Source organism: Cynoglossus semilaevis, chromosome 11 (assembly GCF_000523025.1).
Source record: "Cynoglossus semilaevis isolate Cse_v1.0 chromosome 11, Cse_v1.0, whole genome shotgun sequence".
Classification (NCBI taxonomy): Eukaryota; Metazoa; Chordata; class Actinopteri; order Pleuronectiformes; family Cynoglossidae; genus Cynoglossus; species Cynoglossus semilaevis.
In genome coordinates, this window is record NC_024317.1 from 13,909,806 (window position 1) to 13,930,752 (window position 20,947).

Here is a 20,947-nt window from a genome sequence, read left to right on the forward strand (position 1 = left end):
GCAGTGGTGTGCTGTCTCACAATGACAAACAATTGACTTTCAATTTCGATTTTAATTAAATATGCGAAGCAGCACTGACATAGGAAAACTCAATTAGAGATCACATTGGCACGAATATGGTCGACAACAAAAAAACTGAGCAAACAAAAGCTTACATTACAGCTTACAACCATCGTGTGAAAACTGTCCTAAAACGATCTTCGCTTGTGATTTGTGTCAATAGGATTATACTACATGACGATTTTATCGTTAATATCTATTTGATCTACAAATGTGGACAATGTCCAACCCATAATATTGGGAAGGCCTATATGTTAGGCTGTTAAAACATGTTTGTTTTAATTTTATGTGAATTCAATAAAAATGGCAGACTGCACACTGATCTGTAACATGAAGTTTGGGTAATAAGCCGAAAATTGCTTTGGCACATTGTTTTCTTTTGACAGAACGCTTGGGGCAAAAGGCAGATTTGAACCGAGGCTCCATTGTACGTCACCATGCCCCTGAAACAGAGGAAAAACCAACTGAAAGAGAACTAAACAGGCGATCAGTGGACATATAGTTCTCTCTCGTTCATTTGCGGTGACTTGATGTTTACTGACGTAAGCGTGAATTGTTCTACATGTTGAGAAACGAAAATACTACCAAGATATTAAATACCTTTAACATTTAAAACATTTAAAAGTAATATCTTGGAAAAACACACCAGAACAGTGTACAAAACACCTTTTGGCCTGAGTTTATAAAATGCTGAACACCGAAAACCGCAAAACTTGTATGTCTTTTTTTAGTGTATTTTTTTTTACTTTTTGGACATTTTACAAATATTTTCTAAATTTCAGAGTGGATATGAATTTTTCCATTGTAGTAGCTAAACATTTAAAAGGTGAATTAAAAAAATAAAATAAAAGTACATGTATTTAAATTGTATTTCCTTAAATTAATTGACGTTTGATACGAAGAGCATCGTTATTATAGTTTAACGCTCTGAGGGCGAGGTGTTTGATTTGTAAATGCAGTTTTATTACTGGAATAATTCGTATGGTGTGCAGTTTCATATTAGTAGGAAAAGAAAAGATTAAAATTAAAAATTAACGGTTGTTCTTACAATGTTTTATTCGTTTGTTTGCTCTTTTCTCAAAGCAACTGATCTACAACACTGAGTTGTTGAGAGTAGACGACAAACGATAAAAAACAATAACAAATGCATTAAGTGTCGCTCTACTTTCCAATTGTTTAAATTGGATCATGCCACCCTCTGTTGGTCAGTCACAGAACTGCAGGGAATAGTTGTCACCAGAAAGAAATCATGTAGAATTGGCATGGTGCAACGCCAATAACGTAAAAAAAACGGTATTAGCTCAACCGTCCACACGTTTAATCTTTTTTAGGTAATACAGTACAAAAGTACTTATTGTTTCCTTATCAAAGAACGCGGAAGTCAGCAACATAGAAAGCAAGATACGAAAATACATGAATGTAATACTGGCAAAATTGAACTGACTAACTGGTCATACCATAATCAATTTTTCTAACGTTCACCTTCAAGTGTTTTCTAGAAGGTACTTTTGATTTGAAGAGACATTATCTTTACAAATGAGCCCACACTTTTTGAATGTGCTCCGTTTTCAGCTTTGTTCGTTTTTTGTTGCATAAAACTTGCCATTATCCTTCATCTACAGTCCTGTTTCTTGATGCTTGAATAGGAAGCACTCCTGTCTTTCAGATTAAATGCTATCTTTTTTTCTCAAGTACTTCTTATTTCAGCAGTACTACATTGTAATTAGCATCGGAGCTTATGGCTCTTTTACTGTACAATATTATGCCAGGTTTTGCAGTATTCTGAATTTTTGTGTGATTTACTGAGCACATCTTAAAATTTGCTACAATTTACATTTCACACATGGCTCTTGTTTACTATTTTTATTTCATTTATTTATTCCCAACATGTGATCTTATAGTTAAAAGATACCAACAAGTTCCACTGGATTAAACAAAAAAGTGTCATTCTTATTCTGATCTGAAATCAAAGTCCCCTACATAACACACACACACACACACACACACACACACACACCCACACACACACACACACACACATATATACATTTCTTTTTGCTTCTAACTACTTAAACTGGTTTAAAAGATATTAAGATACATCTACCAACTCTTGTCATGTCAATAAATAAATAAAAAAAATCAGTATCTTTTATCTCTTGGTCGGTTGGTGATTTTTGTACAAAAATATGTTATATTTCTTAATTTATTTCAAAGATCTGAACAAACCAGCCTAGTGCTGTGGATAAATGTTTACTAATCCAGTGTTTTTTTTTTTGTACTGTGCTATAATGTGCTATATGCTGTATTTCAATGTGAGTACTGTGTTTTGTACCAGTGTAAATAACGAGAACACATGACATAAAAATATGGATGTCCTTCTGCCATATACTTATACAGTATGTATCAAAGAACTCTAGATACACTAAGTTTCTCCTAATTAATGCCCGTCCTCTCTATATGCCCCAATCCCTTCTTTAGCTGTGTACTTAATGAATGTCAGTACCCATAATACCACAATAGTTTTCTAGTTTTCTAACTCCAAAATTGAGTTTTGGTAATTTTACCCATCCAAGAAAATGCTGTTTTAAAAGCACAATTAACCGCTGTTATATAGTATTGCAAGGAATGAATGGTTGACTCTGGATAACATTAGTAAAACATGCCTAATGTTTAACTAGAGCCATTCCAAACGAAACCTTTGTTGTCAAGCAAATTTGCAAGTTTGTCATTGAAAGGATGATAAAATTCGTAAAGTAGTTGTCTGGTCGATGGAAGTATTTTTTGAGGCAATTTGTCTGCCGACTGCAGATGACTTGGGATGGGTATTTGGATCAATTCTTCCTCTAGCTGCTCTGAAAATGGATCTATAGGAAACCACAAAACACAATTAAAATTCTGGGTTTGCATGTACTGTATAAAAGTCATTATTATTATGTATATTTTATGTTCATACCTGCATCCAGGAAAGTGAGAATTTTTTTAAATTCTGCTTTTAGGTTGACTCTGTAGTCCTCTAGTCGCACAATTAAAATGCGCTCTTTTGGAAAAACAGTCAGCCAGTCCTTTAGGAAGACAACGTATATCCCCAACTTGAGATTGGTCTGTGGAGAAAACAAAGGTCAAAGTCAACAACGTGCGTCTACTATAATGGGTTTGATCAAAAGTAGATGGTAAAAATTTTCATTTTTTTCTGTATTCTGACCTTAATGAACTGGCGAGACATTTACTCTAAAAATATTATCTATAAAACCTAAATAAGTAAAATTAATTCTCAAATATAGTCTGGTTATTTTAAATGTGTCTACATCACACATTTAAGGGTGTTATTAACAATTTTCTGTCTTTACTTTCTTTACTGAGTTTATGTAGTAGTTATAGCATTTTAAGAAAATAAGAATGACAACTACAATTTTCTTTTTTTTCCCCCACACAAGTCATTACATACCTTTATAGAATAAGGTAAAGGCTTAGGATTTCTACAAATACAGTGGTCTGTTATGTTTATTGAGGTAAAACACAGTTGTTTTGTTTAGCTTGCCATAGAAATGCACTGGATTGTCACTTCAAATCTGTGACAAAATGACTTTCAGTTTTCTTGGTGCTAGAGTGACTGGTTAAACTCGGGTTAATTTGGTACATGTTGTCCTGTTTCAACTGGTGAAGAGATAAAATCCATAACATCATTTTGACCTCACCAAAAAGGTGGGGTCTGTGTAACTGTCGTTGTAGACGCAATTTCGAAGTGTGGCCACAGACAGACAAGAATGAAACGTCTGCAAAGACTCCTGGACATTCTGATGGAAGTCTTCTGGCGTCTTAATCTCTCTTACTGAGTTCATGTATTCAAAATAAAGCCTGAGGACAGCGTGACACACAGACAAAAAGCAGACAAAAAGCAAAAAAGAATACATTACTTTACAGTTTCACCACTGACACATCATTACTGGAATACACTCATTTGAAGTGTTGAAAAACATTGTCAGGAAGAGTCTTATCAAAAGGCAGATTTAACACATGATGTCGCTGCACTACCTCTCAATTGGATTTCTCAGTATGGCTATAAATTTTGCAGCTGGAGTAATCAAGTTGATGAAGTCAATGGTCATGAATTTGGGTTCTCCATTTTGCCAGCCGTTGTAGAATTCACTCCAGGCATGGTTGTTCCAGGACATAATGGTTGGACTAGCTTCACCTACAGACAGAGTTGGCAGAATTGTTAGAGTTAGAGAACAGTTTAGAAAAGCCCTCAGACGCCACTAAAGGACCAGGCTAGGATTGATTCTAGGCGAGTGAGATCATCATTAGACACATTGACCTACTGTATGGTCACCTGTTAGGATCTTGGGCCCTTTGGGATATTTGGCTCTGTTTTCGAATGAATCATGAATCATCCTGGCTGACAGATCGAACAAGTTCAGATAATCTTTTGGTGGAATATTCTCCACGAATACGCCCTCATGCTCAAAGCCTTGACCTAGGGAACGACACAACATCCATGAATGACTGCTTCAATGAATGGAGAATGCTTACAGATTGTATATATTTAGTTCATAAAGCTGCTTTCCAAAATTTTCAGACTTTAAATTACAGGTTTATGCAGTGAAATTATATATAATACAATATTATTATTATATAATATAATATTATAAATCAAATCATCTTCAGTCAAACATTAAACCCTTTTGTTGTTTTATTGGTCAAAGGCATGGCACCAAACTCAAAGCACTCTTAACTCACGTAAGGAAATAGTATCAAACTCATAATCATTTCTTATAACTTACCAAAGCCTCTCCAAGTCCAATAGTTTGGCTCACTGATAATGTTGTACTGGATCTCCGGGTGCAGCCGCAGTCTTTGAAACATGTCCTCTGTTCCACACATTGGTTGGCCAATGATGTAAAAGTAAGGCAAACAACGCAAATGAAACTTCCCACTATTTGCGCTTCGTAAATGCTCCTCGTAGTCAAGCCACAGGTTGTCAAACATAGTCTTGAACTCTGAGAAGACCTTGGTGAATTGACAAGTCTTATACACATCAGCATAGATTTCAGGCTTGAACATTGCGTACCAGCAGGGGCTCTTGATGGCCATGGAGATTCTTCGCCGAAGTACATTACTTAACTGGTATAAAAAAAAAAAATTTGAAGATTAGGACAAAACTGGCTGAGACTAGAAAACAAGGCCTAAAAAAACACTGCAAGCAATGACAACTGGATTAGAGAGCACTAAGTTTGGGAATAAAATGGATAGCGCTTTGTATCATTCTTTGCAGACGATCCCATGTTAAATCACATGTTATCAGCTGTGATTAAAAATGTTATCATTTTGTCATCCTCAACATTAGGATTATTTCAGGAAAAACTTAGAACTTCATTGGGGGTGTACCTAGGTCTCATATATTTTATATACCTACCAGGGTGTCTATTTCGACCAATTCCTCCTGCTTTGGAATACTTCTTGGTGAGTAGTCAATTTTAGAGCCGATGGTGCTCATCAGTGACTTCATGTCTAATTTGACATTCTTAGGAGTCAATTCCTCTTCTGATTTCCGCTGTGCAGCGACCATAGGGCTCGGCTGGTAGGGTGTTGGAGTGAAGAGGAACCCTTTGTGGTACCACAACACGCCATAGGAGGCTATGATGAGCAGGATAAGTGCCAAGCCAATGAAGAAACTGAACAGTCTGATTTTGGAGACAGTCAGTTGGTTGGTGAGTGAAGAGCTCATGGTTTGTCTTCCAACGAGTCCTACGTTTCAGAAAGTGTGAAAAGAAGAGAGAAAAATAAAACATTTGTTAATATATGCTTTTAGACTTAAAGCCACATAAACAGAAAACAAATACAGCAGTCATTTTAAGGCACTTTACTGTAGGATGAAAAAAAATAATGATATAGAAGTTTGGCAAATATGTATGTAAATATATCAGGAAATGTACTAAATGTGGCCTAACTCTTCAACACATTTACAATTCCTAGAATTACAACTTAATGTATTGATTTAATGCAAACCTTTTCAGCCTAAATTCTGTTTTGGATCGCTTCATCATCTAACCAAAGAATTGTAACTATATTTCATGACTAGAAAAGTGCCAAAATAAAGGACCCAATGGGACCCAACAATGAATTTGCATATCCTTCATTTGCTTTTGTAGATTTTTATACCAGTAACCAGCATGACTGAGTGTTGTTTATTGAAATGAAGTTCTAATAATAGTACAAGTTTGACCTACACTGCTTGTATAAAAAAAAGCAGTTTTATGTCGTTTTTATTTTAGCAGTTCAAAACATGTTCCTCATGTGCTTCGAAAACGGGACATTAATTAACCGCGAAACAAAGCTCTGCTGGTTTGAGCAAAGTCAACACCTGAAGTCTGAGTTGAGGACACACAGACACGCTAAACATTTCCTGTGTTGAAGATCGACAATAAGTATTGCTGAGGCTGTGAAATATTGTTGAAATATGAGAATGGGACTCAGGGCTCTCTTGCCAGCTTCAAATGTCATCATTCAGGTCTGTTAACTAACCTGAAGTCCAAAGTGTTGGAAAACACATACTGTTGCCTGAGGTCTGCTGCTTATTGTGGTTTGAAATTCTATGCTCTAGTCTGAGGGATATTTAACAATCCAATTAACCAGTAGAGCAGCCCCAACAGTGATATTCAGCTTGTAACTCCACTTGTTATAGCTTAGTAAAAAGTCAGTAAAAACTGAGAGTTATACAGACTGTGCTCAGTTTTTGTAGTTTTAAATGTACTGTATGTGACAGTTGTGATTGACTGCATGTTTGAGTGACTCGAGTGGAATGAACCTAGCTGACACAAGCTCTACCCTAAACTGAAAAACTGTCAAAAATTACCAAAAGGCGGAGGTTAGCTTCAGCTTCAGCACTTCTGAGACCTAGATGTACCAGCCTGAACTCACAACCGGTTTTACAAGTCATTTCTACTCACCTGCCCAGTGTTCGGTTCATATTTTGACTCATGACTTTCAGCATGATATAATACTGCACCAAACTGGTCAGACCTGCTGATCGACACAGCACAGTGACTCACAGCTGTTCATACTCTAACGAGGCAGCATGCACAGGCCCTAGATTAATGCAAATTAAACGCCATCATGTTTCAGGTGGCACCTGTGTGGGACAAATGAGGGCAATGAGTTCAAAGTCCGACACCTAGTCCTGTTTCTGAGTGACACTGGTAGCTGAGCAGGCCTGTGCAAAAGAGTATTGCGTGCAACGTATGGTCAGAAAATCTGATCCTGGGGAACATTTGCCACTTGGCGATTACTATGATTAGTGATGTGAAAGAAGGTGATGTGTCTATGTCATAGCATATCAACGAACGGTTTAATTAATCGTTAAAGTATAGATTCATATAAATTACATATTAATTAAAATTAATTAAGGTGAATTATGTCATTGTGACACAGCTCACCACTGCACACAACCAACTGTGACCTCTGACCTCTGCTTTAACCCATCACCAAAGTGAACAGTGGGCAGCTTTAAGCACCAGGGGAGCAGTGTGTGGGGAGTGGTGGACTTGAACCTGAAGCCTTCCAGACCCAAGTGCGCTTCGTTAACCACTAAGCCACCACTGACCCATCCATTCCCGGAAGTACTTAAACTTTAATAAGTGCAATTGTGATTAATTGTCATATTAATTGTTATCGGTAAACTAATTGGGATCAAATATTGCCCACACCTAGAGCAGAGAATTGTTAGCAACGAGACCTTCAGAGTGCCTCTAGACTCAAAACCAATGGACGGACACAGTTCAGTGTGTCATCTACCACGCCACTTTTCATTGGGCTAAAGGTGGTTCTCACAAAGTAAAACTGGCTAAAGATAGCGGTGCAGCTACAGACAGGACAGACGAGTGCAACATCATTCTGAATACTTCAGATGGAGGAACCTTCAAGACTGAATACTTTGGTTCTGATATTACTGACACTGCATGCCTTTGATCACTCTTCAAGATTGTTAATGGATGTGAAAAATTGCCAAAGACGTGGCAACCAGGTCTACCACGCCTGGTCATGGCAGCCCTGCTGCGTCACAGCTCTGGTCCAGTGTCTCCTAACGTTCCTGCTGCCGTTTCTCCCGTTAAAGATCCGAGGCTAATCTGAGATCTCATGTCACTAATGTCAGTGGTAAGTTGGTGACTCGTCACAAATGCGTTGTAGGACTTTGTTCCTCTCTGGGTCCTTCTGACACGCTTAAAGACATGTGGTTACATAGGTGTACCGTTTTACTGAATGTCATGTACCGGAAAATGATTGTTGATTATGTGTAGTGTATACCGTATATTAGAGGCTGCAGGACTTCAGAGTTTTTTTTAGAGTCTACTCAATTTTAACGATGTCATGTAGTGAGGATGTGTAGTGAAAAAGTGAAAATAAGGAAGAGAAAGTGTAAAACTAAAAAAGGAATCTTGCAAATAGTTTAATGTCGAGGGGGCGGGGGGGGGGGGGGGGGAGTCACCTTTACAGAAATACTCAGGCTAGAAGGACTAATGAAAGCTGCAAAATTAAAAAGCCCACACACACACACACACTGATCAGCAGAAACTTTCATCAACAGGTGAGGTTAATAACCAAATTATGATGGCTAGAAGAAGGCTTTCAAAAACTGCAGCTTTGGTGTGGTGTTCCCTTTTTGTAATAGACAACCTATCTCAGAGGAGGAGAGAACTTTTGGAATTGCAAAGGAACAAAGGTGTTTCATGTACAACAAATCTGCGGTGACCTTTTCTGGGCCCAGTCAAAACACTAACATTACATTTAGCAGACGCTTATATCCAAAGCGACATGGCAGAAACAATACCATAATCTTCTATGAAGATTCTCAGTCATCCAGGTCATGGTTGAAGAGTTCTGTTAATAATAACACAAAGAGCCACGAGCTACAGAAGCCACATATATAGATATATAAATCCATTATGATGTAATAAATACATAACTACATCTGAAGAGTTCTTCCAACATTTGGATGAACTCAAAAACCAGACAATCAAGACCTGTCAATAACTGTAAATACTATTCATATTAAGTGATTACTGTGAATCAATCCATTTATTTTCTCTGCCCAACGACAGTGTGAGCAGTGGCCCATGTCATATACCAAATTAAAAATGCTTTGTCACTGATACTTGTGTGTTATTCTACATGTACCGTAGTATTCAGTCACTGTGGGTAATACTGTCTTCACGACAATACCAGCAGTTTAGTATTTGACTCCTTCAATGGAACTTAACAACAGGAAGAAAATAAAAAAACATGAATACTCACCAGTGTTAGGTGTGTTCAAGTGCTAGGTACTTGGAGCCGAAACGACCCGACCTGAAGTCCGTGTGAAACTTCAAAAAACGAGCATCCACACGGCTGACCACGGTCGATTGTGATTTGAGGAGGTGTGCAACTGGGCTCGACGTAAAGGGAGTGGAGGGAGGAGGGCAAGGAGGAGGGCAGGGAGTGGGGAGGGAGGTGGGGAGGTGCAACACACATCAGAACAACAAAGCAACAGCATGTAACTTGTTTGACTACATTACTCAGTCGTCACAATTGTGTCACTGTCCAGTGTATCCAATTACTTTTCAGTAATGCGTTCTTTTGTCACATCTGTGAGAAAGTCAGGGTGGAATTAAATTTTAAATGACTGTTGAACTCAGATGAGAAGAAACCAAAGAAAACAGGACCTGTGAACTGAACTCAGTATGTATTTACAAGTAACAGTAAGCATGGAAGACCTGTTCTCAATCAACCAACTCATAATATATGAGTCAGACACGCACAGCTGTCCAATAATAATAAACACACAAAAATAAATGATGTTTAACTGGTACAAAGAGACACCTGTAAATCAAACACGTTATTATTCAAGGTTTTTCTTTTTTAACGTTTGCATTTCTTTCTTTCAGTATCACTTTACTTTGTGAATAAGACTGCGAAATATGACGCAGGTTCACTTCAGTGTATGTGGTGCAAAAAGGGCGCAGGAGTGCATACCATCATGCAGAATGATTATTTTAGCCACCTAACCTGTTCTGTAACTCAAGCCATTCTTTCAAACTCAATAACACACTGCTAAAAGCACACAGACCGGTTCCACAGGCCGTCGGCATCTTCCCCTTCTGAGTTTCTTCCCTTAAGCCTCTGCTGCCTGTGTGAAGCTGTAGTCAAATATTGGTGCTAAAGTGTCAATTCAGGGATAACATGCTTCGTCAGTGTTGAAGCGGGTCTGAGGAACATTCAGTGATGTATGAGTGACAGCTGTGGGCCTTATGGTGTTGACAGACCCTTCCACATGCATTCACATTCCATTTATCTATTTAGCAGATGCTTTTATACAAAGGGACTTCAGGGAATTAACAATTAAGCAACATAGAGGAACTCTTGAAAAGAGACTGCTATTCAGTAAATTGGGACTTCTTAAGGAGAATGAAAGTAAAGGAAAGTGCTAGGGCAAGATGTGCTCTCTGTATTGCTGACTCTTCAAGAGCTTTTTGAAAATAGGCAGGGATGCCCCTGTTCTGGTTCCACCAGCGTGGAATGATCCATGAGAAGAGCCTGGATTGTCTTGCATGAGGTGTTGGGACTGCCTGATGACGTTCCCCAGTTGCATGGAGTAGTTGTGGGGTTACATAAGCCCCTATCAAGGTGCTTAAGTAGATTGTAGCAAAACAATTAAGTAACTGGTAGGCTAGCATAAGTGATTTTCATGAATCATGCCAATCATAGTCTGATGTTGCTGCAGATACAGTACTTGCTGCATCTTGTTTCATCCTGTTGACCAGAGGGCTGACTATTTTGAAGACTGTTCACAAATCAGCCGTTGTCACAGATTCACTCTCCATCGCGCTGCTTTAACCGCGGATGAACAACAGTCACTGATGCAGTGTGCAGTACTGCATGTGTCAAAGGCAACTGGGCTTTAGCTGTCAGCCGCAGCCCCTCACCTCACCCAGTACTCTTACAGATGTTAACAGTAAGACAAAATCAGAGTGTTTGTTCATTCACCAGGTGCAGAAATACATTTACTTGGCAACAGAAGGGCGTCTCAACCTCACTGTTTGACCAAAACTGAAGGACAGGACAGGTTGATGGAAAAAAAAAAAAAAAAAAGCAGAGCAACCAACGAAGGTAAACGACATCTTCTGCCATCTAGTGGCATTAATTGAAACTACAGCTGATTGCAAAGTGGTTTATAGATATTTAAGGGTTGAGAAGAAGCACTGAGTCCCACAAGTGTTATATGGACTGAACACACAGAGCGTGCAGTCAGTCTGTGTTTAATTGTGTGTACAAAGTAGGTCTCTGTCACAATGAAAATATAGTGTTTGTTTACAAAACTGCAAAGTAACATGTACTTAATAATTTTGAGAAAATGACCTTTTAAAATGCGAATATTCTTGCAATTACACCCACACAGACACAGGAAAACAGAATCCTGAAGACCAGGACAACATTTTCAGGTGTGGCAGCTTCGTGTTGAACTCATGCTGGTGTGACAGGAGGGAGCAGTGAGAGTTATTCTGTTGAACAGTAACAAAGACATAAAAACAAATGCAGTGTCGGTCCTTGCCGTTGCATTGTCACATCCACATGTAAAATAAAATTCTCTAGCCACAAAACATCCTCAATTCCTTTACCACGGTTAAATTGCTTCGGAGTTTTCAATAAATATTTTGTATGCAGTGCAAAGCGTTTTGTATAAATCTCCAACTCTGGAGACTTTGATTAGAGTCAAATGTATAAATAAATAGCATTAATATTATGAGAACAATATTAAGTCAACCTTAACACAAAAAGTCAGTTACCAGAATACATGGAAAACTGAGCAACACACACACACACACATCACGGCAGTGTTCGAGTTCGTCAACACTGAATCTTCCACATACCTTTGGTCCAACAAAAGGGTTGGTGTCAACAGATTCTGATGCAACGCAGTAATGCCTATGATGAGTTACTTCATTTATCAAAAGTCTGGTCTCACTGTGGATCGGTCAGTTGTCCTCGGTCACTTCCACAGCATTGTCACGCAGGTCATGGAGAACAGGAGTGAGGATTGCTTTCAGTGTCAGGTATAAAGACTCATTTATCTCTGACCTGGGGTCAATCTGGACAAAGAACCAAAAGAAATCAATTGTTGCATAATAATTGTTGAATTGTTGTTGTTGAAATAACAGGTAGTAGTAAAAGCTAAAAGTAGGGATGTCCGATAATATTATCGTCCGGATATTAGCATATTATGTGATATCTGTAAGACTTATTGGTTTTTCCTCTGATAATGAAAACCCTATAACACAATACCTTGGTTTTGCCAAATGACTTACTTAAAAATAGTTTTGGGGATAAACCGCTGTATATTAAAGTGAAAGTCACTAGATGGCAGCATTGTAGCTCATTTAATTAATCTCAGCCATACAGTGGTTTGTACAGATAAATAAATAAATATTACCAGGCCCGTATCGGTATTGGTTGATATCAGAATCGGAAATTAAGTGTTTTTGACAATAACAGCATATCAGATATCGGCAAGAACACATCGCTCGATAAAAGCATTTCACTGTGCTCAATGCATCTGTGTATGGACGTTAAAGGAGTTATAGGAATATCAAGCTTTGCTTACATTTTGAAACACACTGCTACTATTTCAAAGCCAACCTCAGAGAACCTTAGAGAACGTCTCACCTTGGTAAACACCTTTATTATCTTGTTGAGAAACAGAGTCTCCACGTCTTTGGGCATTGGCTGGAGCTGCGCAGCACACTTGAGGACACACAGCAGAGTGAGCCGGTGACCCTGGCAGTTACATGGAAAGTCAAACCACAACATTTCTGTAAGTTATTACAACGTTCAAATGAAACTATTTACTCTTTGTTTTGTACCAACTCTGATTTTCAATTACCATACCACATACCATAGATATCTAACAGAAACATCTGCAGCTGATTTTACTTTTTACTGCCATCCCCACTGTTGTAATTGTTCCATATCAGTAGATGGCCACTACTAGAATACTGGTTTAAATAAAAATATGACTTACTTTTCAGTATACAGTTGATCAACACAGAAAAGAGCAGAGTTCATATGCTTGGTTACTAGGAATAGTTTATCCTAGTAACCAAGAATATGAGATCTGCTCTTTTCTGTGTTTCATCAAAGTGGACTCCTCAATTAGCACATCTGAGAAAAGCTGTGACGAGAATGTTACTTTATAAGTATTTGTTTAGATATACTTGTGACATACTATACATAAGGTAGACACACCAGGCATCAACACCATCAGTGAAACCTAATTACTGTAGTTTCCGGACTATAAGTCACACTTTTTTTCATCCTTTGGCTGGTGCGACTTATACTTCGGAAAATACTGTACTCTTATTGGTGTTTTACCAAGAACTGCTTTCACTATCATTAGAGCACTACTCCTGGATAAATATGCACAGGATACCAAGTGTTGTCACAGACAAACGTACTGTACCTGCTCCAGTAAATTAAGTGCATTTTTGGGGTTGACGTCATTTTCAGTGAGCGCTTTTATATCTTCACTGCTAATGACTGGATCCTTGAGTTGCTCTAGCCACGACCACATCAGACTGGAGAGAACCAGAGGATCTCTCTCAATGCACAGTCTCTCCCACGCCCCCTCTTTGGAGTTGAGTTCTGTCTGTAAGTAGCATAAAAAAAAGCCTGAAATGACAACATCTTAAACTTTTTAATTTATTAACACCTAATAATTATAAAGACTGTCTCATTGTACGCCTGTCAATGTGAAACTCTTATAATGACAGAAAATGGGTAAATGTTTAAATACACAATATAGATAATGTCTGATTTTGATTTCATCATTCATTTACCTCGTGGCACACGATATGTACAGCTTTATGTAAACAGGTCACCAAACAATAACAAAGAAATGTGGTTGTTTGAAAATTTGTGGTTGTGAAAAGTTTCTAAACAAATGCCCCCAGAATTACAAAAGTTGTTAGAACTGTAGACAAAATATTTACTGGTAATATTCTTGAAAAGCATAAGCATCACGGACACTGGATTGGTGTCCGAAAGTGCTCTAACACACAAGCAAGCCTCCACATGTTGGCACACACACACAAAGTGACTTCTGTGCAGCCAACGTCAGGTGATAGCATGTAGGTCAGAACATTTGGTTCTGCATTTTATCAAAAACAAAATAATAGACTGGTAGGTATTACTCAACTGAGGATTGAGCACTTTCAATATTTAAATGCTCTTTTACTATGAAACTTATGGTCTGTGTTTACACAGATGCATCCATTGAAAAGAAAACAATGATAAAAAACACAACATCAGACCTCAAGAATGGTTGCCCACTTGGGGTCAGTATAATCAAGACTGGAGCCCTGACTTTTCCATATCAGTTTGCACTAGGATTCATACTATTATTAGAAATAAATGTGTTAACTAAAAAAAAAAAAAAAAAAAAAATGAGCTCATCATTATTAAGATCTCCATAAAAAGCACTACAATAATGCACTTCAATAACAACCGATGTTATTCAAGTTGTAATACTACGTACTTATGGAGTACATTAACTGGTATATTATGAGAAACCTACCTGCCACTGAGAGACCTTAAAGGAAACATCTTTGTCCTTCACATCCATGGCCAAAATTTCGGCCACCAACAGGTGTCTGTTCTCAACAGACAACTCAGTTTCAAGGTTGAGGGTGAGATTCTTCACTCCTCTCTCTGCTCTGCTCTCCAAGTCTTGCTGCTCTTTAAACTGTCCGTTTGGTGATGGAGCTGGTGGAGTAACGTTGTAGTGGGGTCTTCTTCTCTGCTCGGCGGGATCTAAAGGAAACCTTTTATGTTGCTGGATTTCTAAAATGGCCATGCAAGCCTCTAACTTTGTCTCTTTATTTGAGTCGTGAGTGATGCTGACATTGTCCTGAGCCGAGAGCTCACTCAGTCTGAGAGGGTTAAATGTAGCAAGACTGCTATGAGAGATAGAAAGTTGTATCTGGTGTTTCAACTGACTCGTTGACTGACAGCTTATCAAGCCGTTCTGCTGTTGGGAATGTTTGTAAAGAAAAGAGTCGCTGTAACTGAGACCCCTGCTGTTAGAAAGAGGGCAATTTTCAGTGGTTTGGATTTTCTGCTTCCTGTACAAGGTGTCCTGGTCCAGGTCATGGAAAAGCGGCTGCTCATTGGAGGCCTGGGACTGTGGGGGTCCTGCGCATCGTGACAAAGACAGGCATGGAGAAACGGGTATGCCCATTCCTCTCATCTCTTTCCCCAACTGCTGCAGAGCCTGCTCACACACTGTTTTTTTTATTTCCACTGAGAGGTCAGCGATTGTTGGCCAATTCTGCTTAACTGTGCTTTCTCTATTTGCTGCGATGTCGAGGAGGAGGTTACACACCAGCTGGACAATTTTGGGCACGTTCTTCATCTGTCGGGCCTCGTATCCATGCAACAGGTGCTGCTGCCTAGTGAGGTACTGAGACAAGGTGACAGCGTTCTCTCTGGGCTCTGCACAGGAGAAAACACTTCGAAGGGGAACCAAAAACTGGGCGAACTCCCTGACACAGAGCAGCTGACCTCTCGTCTGGATGGAGTTTGGTCTTTTTGCTCGTATAAACAGGATGGCTTGGTCAGCACTCATGCGGAACGTAAAGACTAGGTAACAGGCCAGCAAAACACCTGTAAATAGAGAAAAAGAATACAAGTGCTATGAAATAATTGTTGTCATTCACATCACAGTTAGAAAAGCAGTGGTAGAATTTCACATTCCAATAATAGGGGTGTTTTGCTGTAAACACTATCATTTCTTCTTTTCCTTTTCCTTAAAAGAAACATACACACAACACAAACAAAAACATTACAGGCAACTTCTGAGAAGCTGCACTGCACAAAGTATACATACTGTGTAGTATACATCTACAATGGTGGTGAGAAGGGGATATACTCGTCATGAGTACAAATATGGGGTATTGGGGGCTTAGTGGTTAAGGAAGTGGACTTGGGTCATGAAGGTTTAAGGTTCGAGTCCACCAACTGCCAAGTTACCACTGAGGTGCTCTGAGCATGGCCCCGTCCCCCCACACTGCTCCCCTGGTCCTTAAAGCTGCCCACTGTTCACTTTGGTGATGGGTTAAAAGCAGAGGTCAGAGGTCACAGTTGGTTGTGTGCAGTGGTGAGCTGTGTCACAATGACAAGGAGTTCACCTTAATTAATTTGAATTAATATGTAATTTATATGGAATCTATACTTTAACGATTAATTAAACCGTTCGTTGATATGCTATGACATAGACACATTTTTTTCTTTAAATGTGCTACCCACCTGTTCTGCCCAGGCCTGCATGGCAGTGGACTGCTAATTTCCCTTCTTGCACAGCAAATGACATGACCTTCACCATATCAAGAATTGTAGTCAGTGATGCGACACCGTAGTCCTTCCATCCAAAGTTGTAGTAGTAGACTAGAATACAAAAGACACAGAGTTAGTCTTGTCTGTACAGTGTGTCCTATAACAGAAGTACACCTTTACACTTGAGTTACTTGTGTATATAAGATTTTAAAAAAATGCTTGATTTACATCTCCCCTCTGTGATGTAGTTACCTAAAAGTTATGATTATATAGTTCTGGGTAAAATAATATTTACTATGAGCTTTATTTCTCTTTACGTCCCAAAGTTATACTAACCACGTACGAGATGATTAGGTGACCCAGGACGAAATCTCAAGAGAACTTATTAGCTAGAGACATAGTGCAGTTTTCCAAGACATCATAAGTGCAATCCCTTGGTAACTGTCATAACAACTGTATGCTCCAGGTGTAAGCAAAACCATATGATGATTATGAGAAAATGCAAGTCCTATAAAAAAGTTCATACTCCTGTTGAGGCGACTAAAAACACATTCATTTTTGCATTCCTAAAAAGTAAAAATGCCATTTTGAGCTTGGAGTTTTGATAGAAACGTGTTAAATATTAGCTAATGATTCATTGAATGTTTTCTTCCCAGTCTCAGCTGAGTAGCTTGTTAAAAGTGTGGCATTTTAAAATACTAAACACAACGGAAAAAAGGCCAAAAATTGTGAAATGGCAGTCATGTTTATCAATCATCATCATCATCATCAGCATCATCATCATCAACCCATGTGCATCATGCAATGAGCCGAGAAGTAAACAATCTGCCAATGTGCTGGAAAAGTGGTTTAAAGACAATTACGTAAAAGCTAACATATTTTTAATTATTTACCTAGATGGCATCTATTTAAGAAACAACAATGTGATCGCAGAACTCACTGCTAGCCTTCATGAAAGTTTCAGGGCGATAGGTAAAACCACTCTCCTGGTCCAGTGAGTGACCACAGCTGGCATGTTCTCCTGGCCTCTGCAGGTTAATGACCGTCTTCAAACCACACCTTTGGTAGAATCATGTAAGAACATCATGTTATAACAGGTCAACATAGCGTAGACACTTTTCCGTGGAATCAGAAACAATTTCAGCGTGCATCTACAACAAACTACAGCAACAATTAACATAAAAAACAACAATAAGGAAAAACAGCTTAAGTACCTCTGAAACTGCTCAATGACGTTATACTTCTCTATAATTTCTGTAGAAGGCCTTGCCATAGCTAGCAAGTTGTTGGTGACCCTGTACATAGATAAAAAAAGGAGATCAACAAACAAAAAGGTCGTTGAGCTAAAAACACCATGTTTAAAAGGTAAAGTCAACAAATATTCAATTACTCAAAAATCCTTCTGAAACAAAAGGCAACAAGTGCCTAGCGATCGTAGATTGACATGCAAAGACGAAAAGCAAATCAGCACAAATGAATCAACTTACGTACTATCAAACTAGACTAGAACACTAGATAGTTTGATAATAAGTTAAAACTCACACAGGCTTTAAACAAACTTGCATGAACATTGTGTGTCAGGCACTTTAGAGACTGCTCACAATACCAGGATGAGTAGATTCCTTTGATTGCTTGCTCGTCATCATTCCAGCGAGAGGGATTTTCATATTTGCAGGCTTTCCCACCACACGCCATGGAGCACTGCATGTGGCCAGGAATGACGTGCCTCAGGGTCTCGCCCATCTTTGTGTATTTTGCAGTGGGGGCCTTTGCATTTGCTGCAGAAACAAGCAGACATTAGAAACATTTTTATTTAACGACAGAAAGTTTAAACACCGAATGTCTTATACAGAATCAACGTCAGCAGTAAAAGACAGAACAGCAGCAGCTCTGCCAGAACTGACTGTATGTTGACTTGGACTGAGTTGCTGACTGTGATTAATCAAATATGGTTCATCAAATGTTTAACACATGTATAGGGTCTTTCAGTATATTGTGACAGTGCACGAAAAAGAGAGCAAATATATTTTGGTATAATATAACTTTTTCATAATATTATTCGTCATGATAACTACTGCTAGCCTATTTATATTTGAGTGCACTTTGTAGGAAAAATTTCATAATTACTTGTGATGACAATAAAACTGATGGGCTGCAGAACACCTGTTGTTATTTGTGAATGCTGGTCTAATTTCAAAGGGTTCACATCCTTTTTCTTGTAATCGTACATGCTGTATGGACAGCTCTCCTACCTGACTCCATCTCTGTGCTTATCTCTGGAACACGCGGGAAGCAGGGTGGGTCACCGTGGTTGCCAACTCCAGCTGCCATGGATGGTGAGCTGAAAGATGTACAAAATCATTGTATTCAGGTAAACAAATGGTGAAACAAGAACCACTTTCTTGGAACCGATGCAATCAAGTAATACAGATGAGATGTCTTGTGCAGAATAATCAAGCAGAGAGAGAGAGAGAGAGAGAGAGATGATGAACTGAGCTTCAACCTGTGTTGTTGCCCGGGGCACTTAACCTTTAGAGCAGGTGAAACGGCTCTAAAGACATCTTGGGAGCTAAAGATGGGGAAATTTACAATTTGCTTCCCAATCAACACCGGCTGCCACGCTAGGCGCCCTTAGGGATATGCGGTTCCTCTGGGTATCGTATCCACAACTCTCTACTTGCAAGGTAAACGTGCTGTATGCACATGGGAGATTCTCGCTGCTATGTTACAAACCCCAGTGGAAAAGCAGTCAACAGTAAACAGTGAGGTTAGCTTAATTATAATCTGAAATACAAGAAATAATTTTGACATCTCTTTAATTATGTGAACAACAGAAAAAACTATTCTTTAGCAGCTAACAAATATCTCTATTGTCTACATATATTTCATATTTATCCTGATGTCACCCTAGTGCCAGTTCAACTCAAAGCACTACTTCAACACTCTACTTCAATTGTCATCCGAACAAACAATGAAGCATGGGTGAAACACTGCACCGTTACAGCTCTGTGTATCAATGTGTTGCATTAACAATTCAGTAGGGTTAGAGTAGTTCACCTTAATGGGATACCTTTCTAACCACAAAAAAACAAAGTCTTAGTGAGAACCAACGAAAGCATGAATTATTTCAGGTACCACCGGTGAACTGCAGACAGTGTGAGACAGTGTGAGATTGAAGATAGTGCCACATATCTTCTAAAAGACCAAAACAGATCTTTATCAGGTCAATCAATTATCAATTGTTTATCCTTCTATCACTGTTTCAGCTGCAGCCATGTGAATGGTGCTCATCTGTGGTGATACACCTTTATGTCTCCACTAGTTTTCAATTGTCTACACTTTACTTTATAAGAGACAAAGACATTTATATCTTATCCTGGGAGACCAAATTATTACAGGAATGTAACATTAATAACCAATCAGATTAGTTAAGTTTTGCGTCTCTGTTAACAAAAACCTTGTTTTAAATAAATATTTTCCATTTCTCATCTTCAATTCTATGAACTTTAACAAAGCATACAGCAAAGCATACCTTCTAATTAAAACAGGAAATATAAATTACCTCTATTAAAACTACTTAAATGTACATTTTCAAGGGATGCACATTACATATTTGTTTTTATTTTAAATAAAAACGAACAATAATCTGGTGGATACGGTCAATACTGGTCAGACACCAATAATTTCAATAATTTGCTATTTAATAAACACGCGACGTTTTGTCTCAGGAATAGCATTACAGCATTAAATCAAGTAACACCTGGAACCTTCTATATTCGGCCAATTAAACTAAAAGAACACAGAACCAGAGAAAACAAACAAAAATAATAATAATTAAAAAAAGACCAAAAGTATACATCTTATAGTACAAAATTATCTAGTGTATTATCATTGAAGTGCCAGAAGATTTTTGCCTAATACCGCTATATAATTCCGGCTCCATGTCTCTCTGACATTCACTAACAAACAGTTAAATTTTGTTATCCTTTTGCTGCTAAGTTGTGGAAAGTCTGCCGACAAACGTACCGGTTAACGTCGTCTCATTCAGGCGGCTTTTGATGCACGTATCGTCGACGACGCATCTTTTCAAAGCTTCAGTCGTTCAGCTGCCGGGAAGGTTCACCATTAGCCACTTTATGGTTGTTGTGGTTCGAAATGCTAGCTCACCAGATATCACAGCAACCTGACATGTTGTGGCGTGGGATTTAATCACGTGACCTCAGCAATGACGTAACTTCTTCTTTGTTTGAGCAGCTGGCTTGCTTTGCTCTGCAATACTGCCCCCAAGATCTACTTTCAGTACATTCTAATTTTTAAAGATTTTTTTGTGTGTGTGTGTGGGGGAAATCTCTCCTAGTAGCACTACTACATTTACCACAGAATATTCTTTCACGCGGTTTTTTTAAGGTTTTCGGAAGCTCAAGTCTGTCAACTCTTTCACTGCTTAAAATAATTACTTTTGTTATTTAATACATAATATAATAAAGAATCATATTTTTCAGTATTTGTATAGTATATATATTGTATAGTA

General features: G+C 38.5%; 2 protein-coding genes across 4 annotated transcripts; both read right to left on the bottom strand.

The window, feature by feature from the left end:
- Positions 1 to 1,908: 1,908 nt before the first annotated feature.
- Positions 1,909 to 9,484, bottom strand: LOC103386507 (carbohydrate sulfotransferase 15-like). Its single transcript, XM_008320813.3, has 8 exons — positions 9,349 to 9,484; positions 5,474 to 5,805; positions 4,842 to 5,181; positions 4,391 to 4,534; positions 4,093 to 4,252; positions 3,756 to 3,915; positions 3,014 to 3,161; positions 1,909 to 2,924 (listed from the first exon to the last, which is right to left on the bottom strand). The coding sequence occupies exons 2-8, from the start codon at positions 5,783 to 5,785 to the stop codon at positions 2,731 to 2,733; spliced, it is 1,458 nt and encodes a 485-aa protein (XP_008319035.1). The 5' UTR covers positions 5,786 to 5,805; positions 9,349 to 9,484; the 3' UTR covers positions 1,909 to 2,730.
- Positions 9,485 to 11,302: 1,818 nt separating this feature from the next.
- Positions 11,303 to 20,768, bottom strand: ptpdc1a (protein tyrosine phosphatase domain containing 1a). 3 transcript variants are annotated; one of them, XR_001760793.2, is made up of 11 exons: positions 20,443 to 20,768; positions 18,669 to 18,757; positions 18,023 to 18,194; positions 17,631 to 17,711; positions 17,357 to 17,475; positions 16,390 to 16,527; positions 14,660 to 15,747; positions 13,547 to 13,732; positions 12,754 to 12,864; positions 11,961 to 12,179; positions 11,304 to 11,591 (listed from the first exon to the last, which is right to left on the bottom strand). XR_001760793.2 is itself a non-coding variant. In XM_017036990.2 (10 exons), the coding sequence occupies exons 2-10, from the start codon at positions 18,745 to 18,747 to the stop codon at positions 12,066 to 12,068; spliced, it is 2,088 nt and encodes a 695-aa protein (XP_016892479.1). In that variant the 5' UTR covers positions 18,748 to 18,757; positions 20,443 to 20,768; the 3' UTR covers positions 11,304 to 12,065. The 3 variants fall into 3 exon arrangements, 2 of the variants coding, with proteins under 2 accessions (XP_024916036.1, XP_016892479.1); XM_017036990.2 differs by having other exon boundaries at positions 11,304 to 12,179; XM_025060268.1 differs by lacking the exons at positions 18,669 to 18,757; positions 20,443 to 20,768 and having other exon boundaries at positions 11,303 to 12,179; positions 18,018 to 18,155.
- Positions 20,769 to 20,947: the final 179 nt, after the last annotated feature.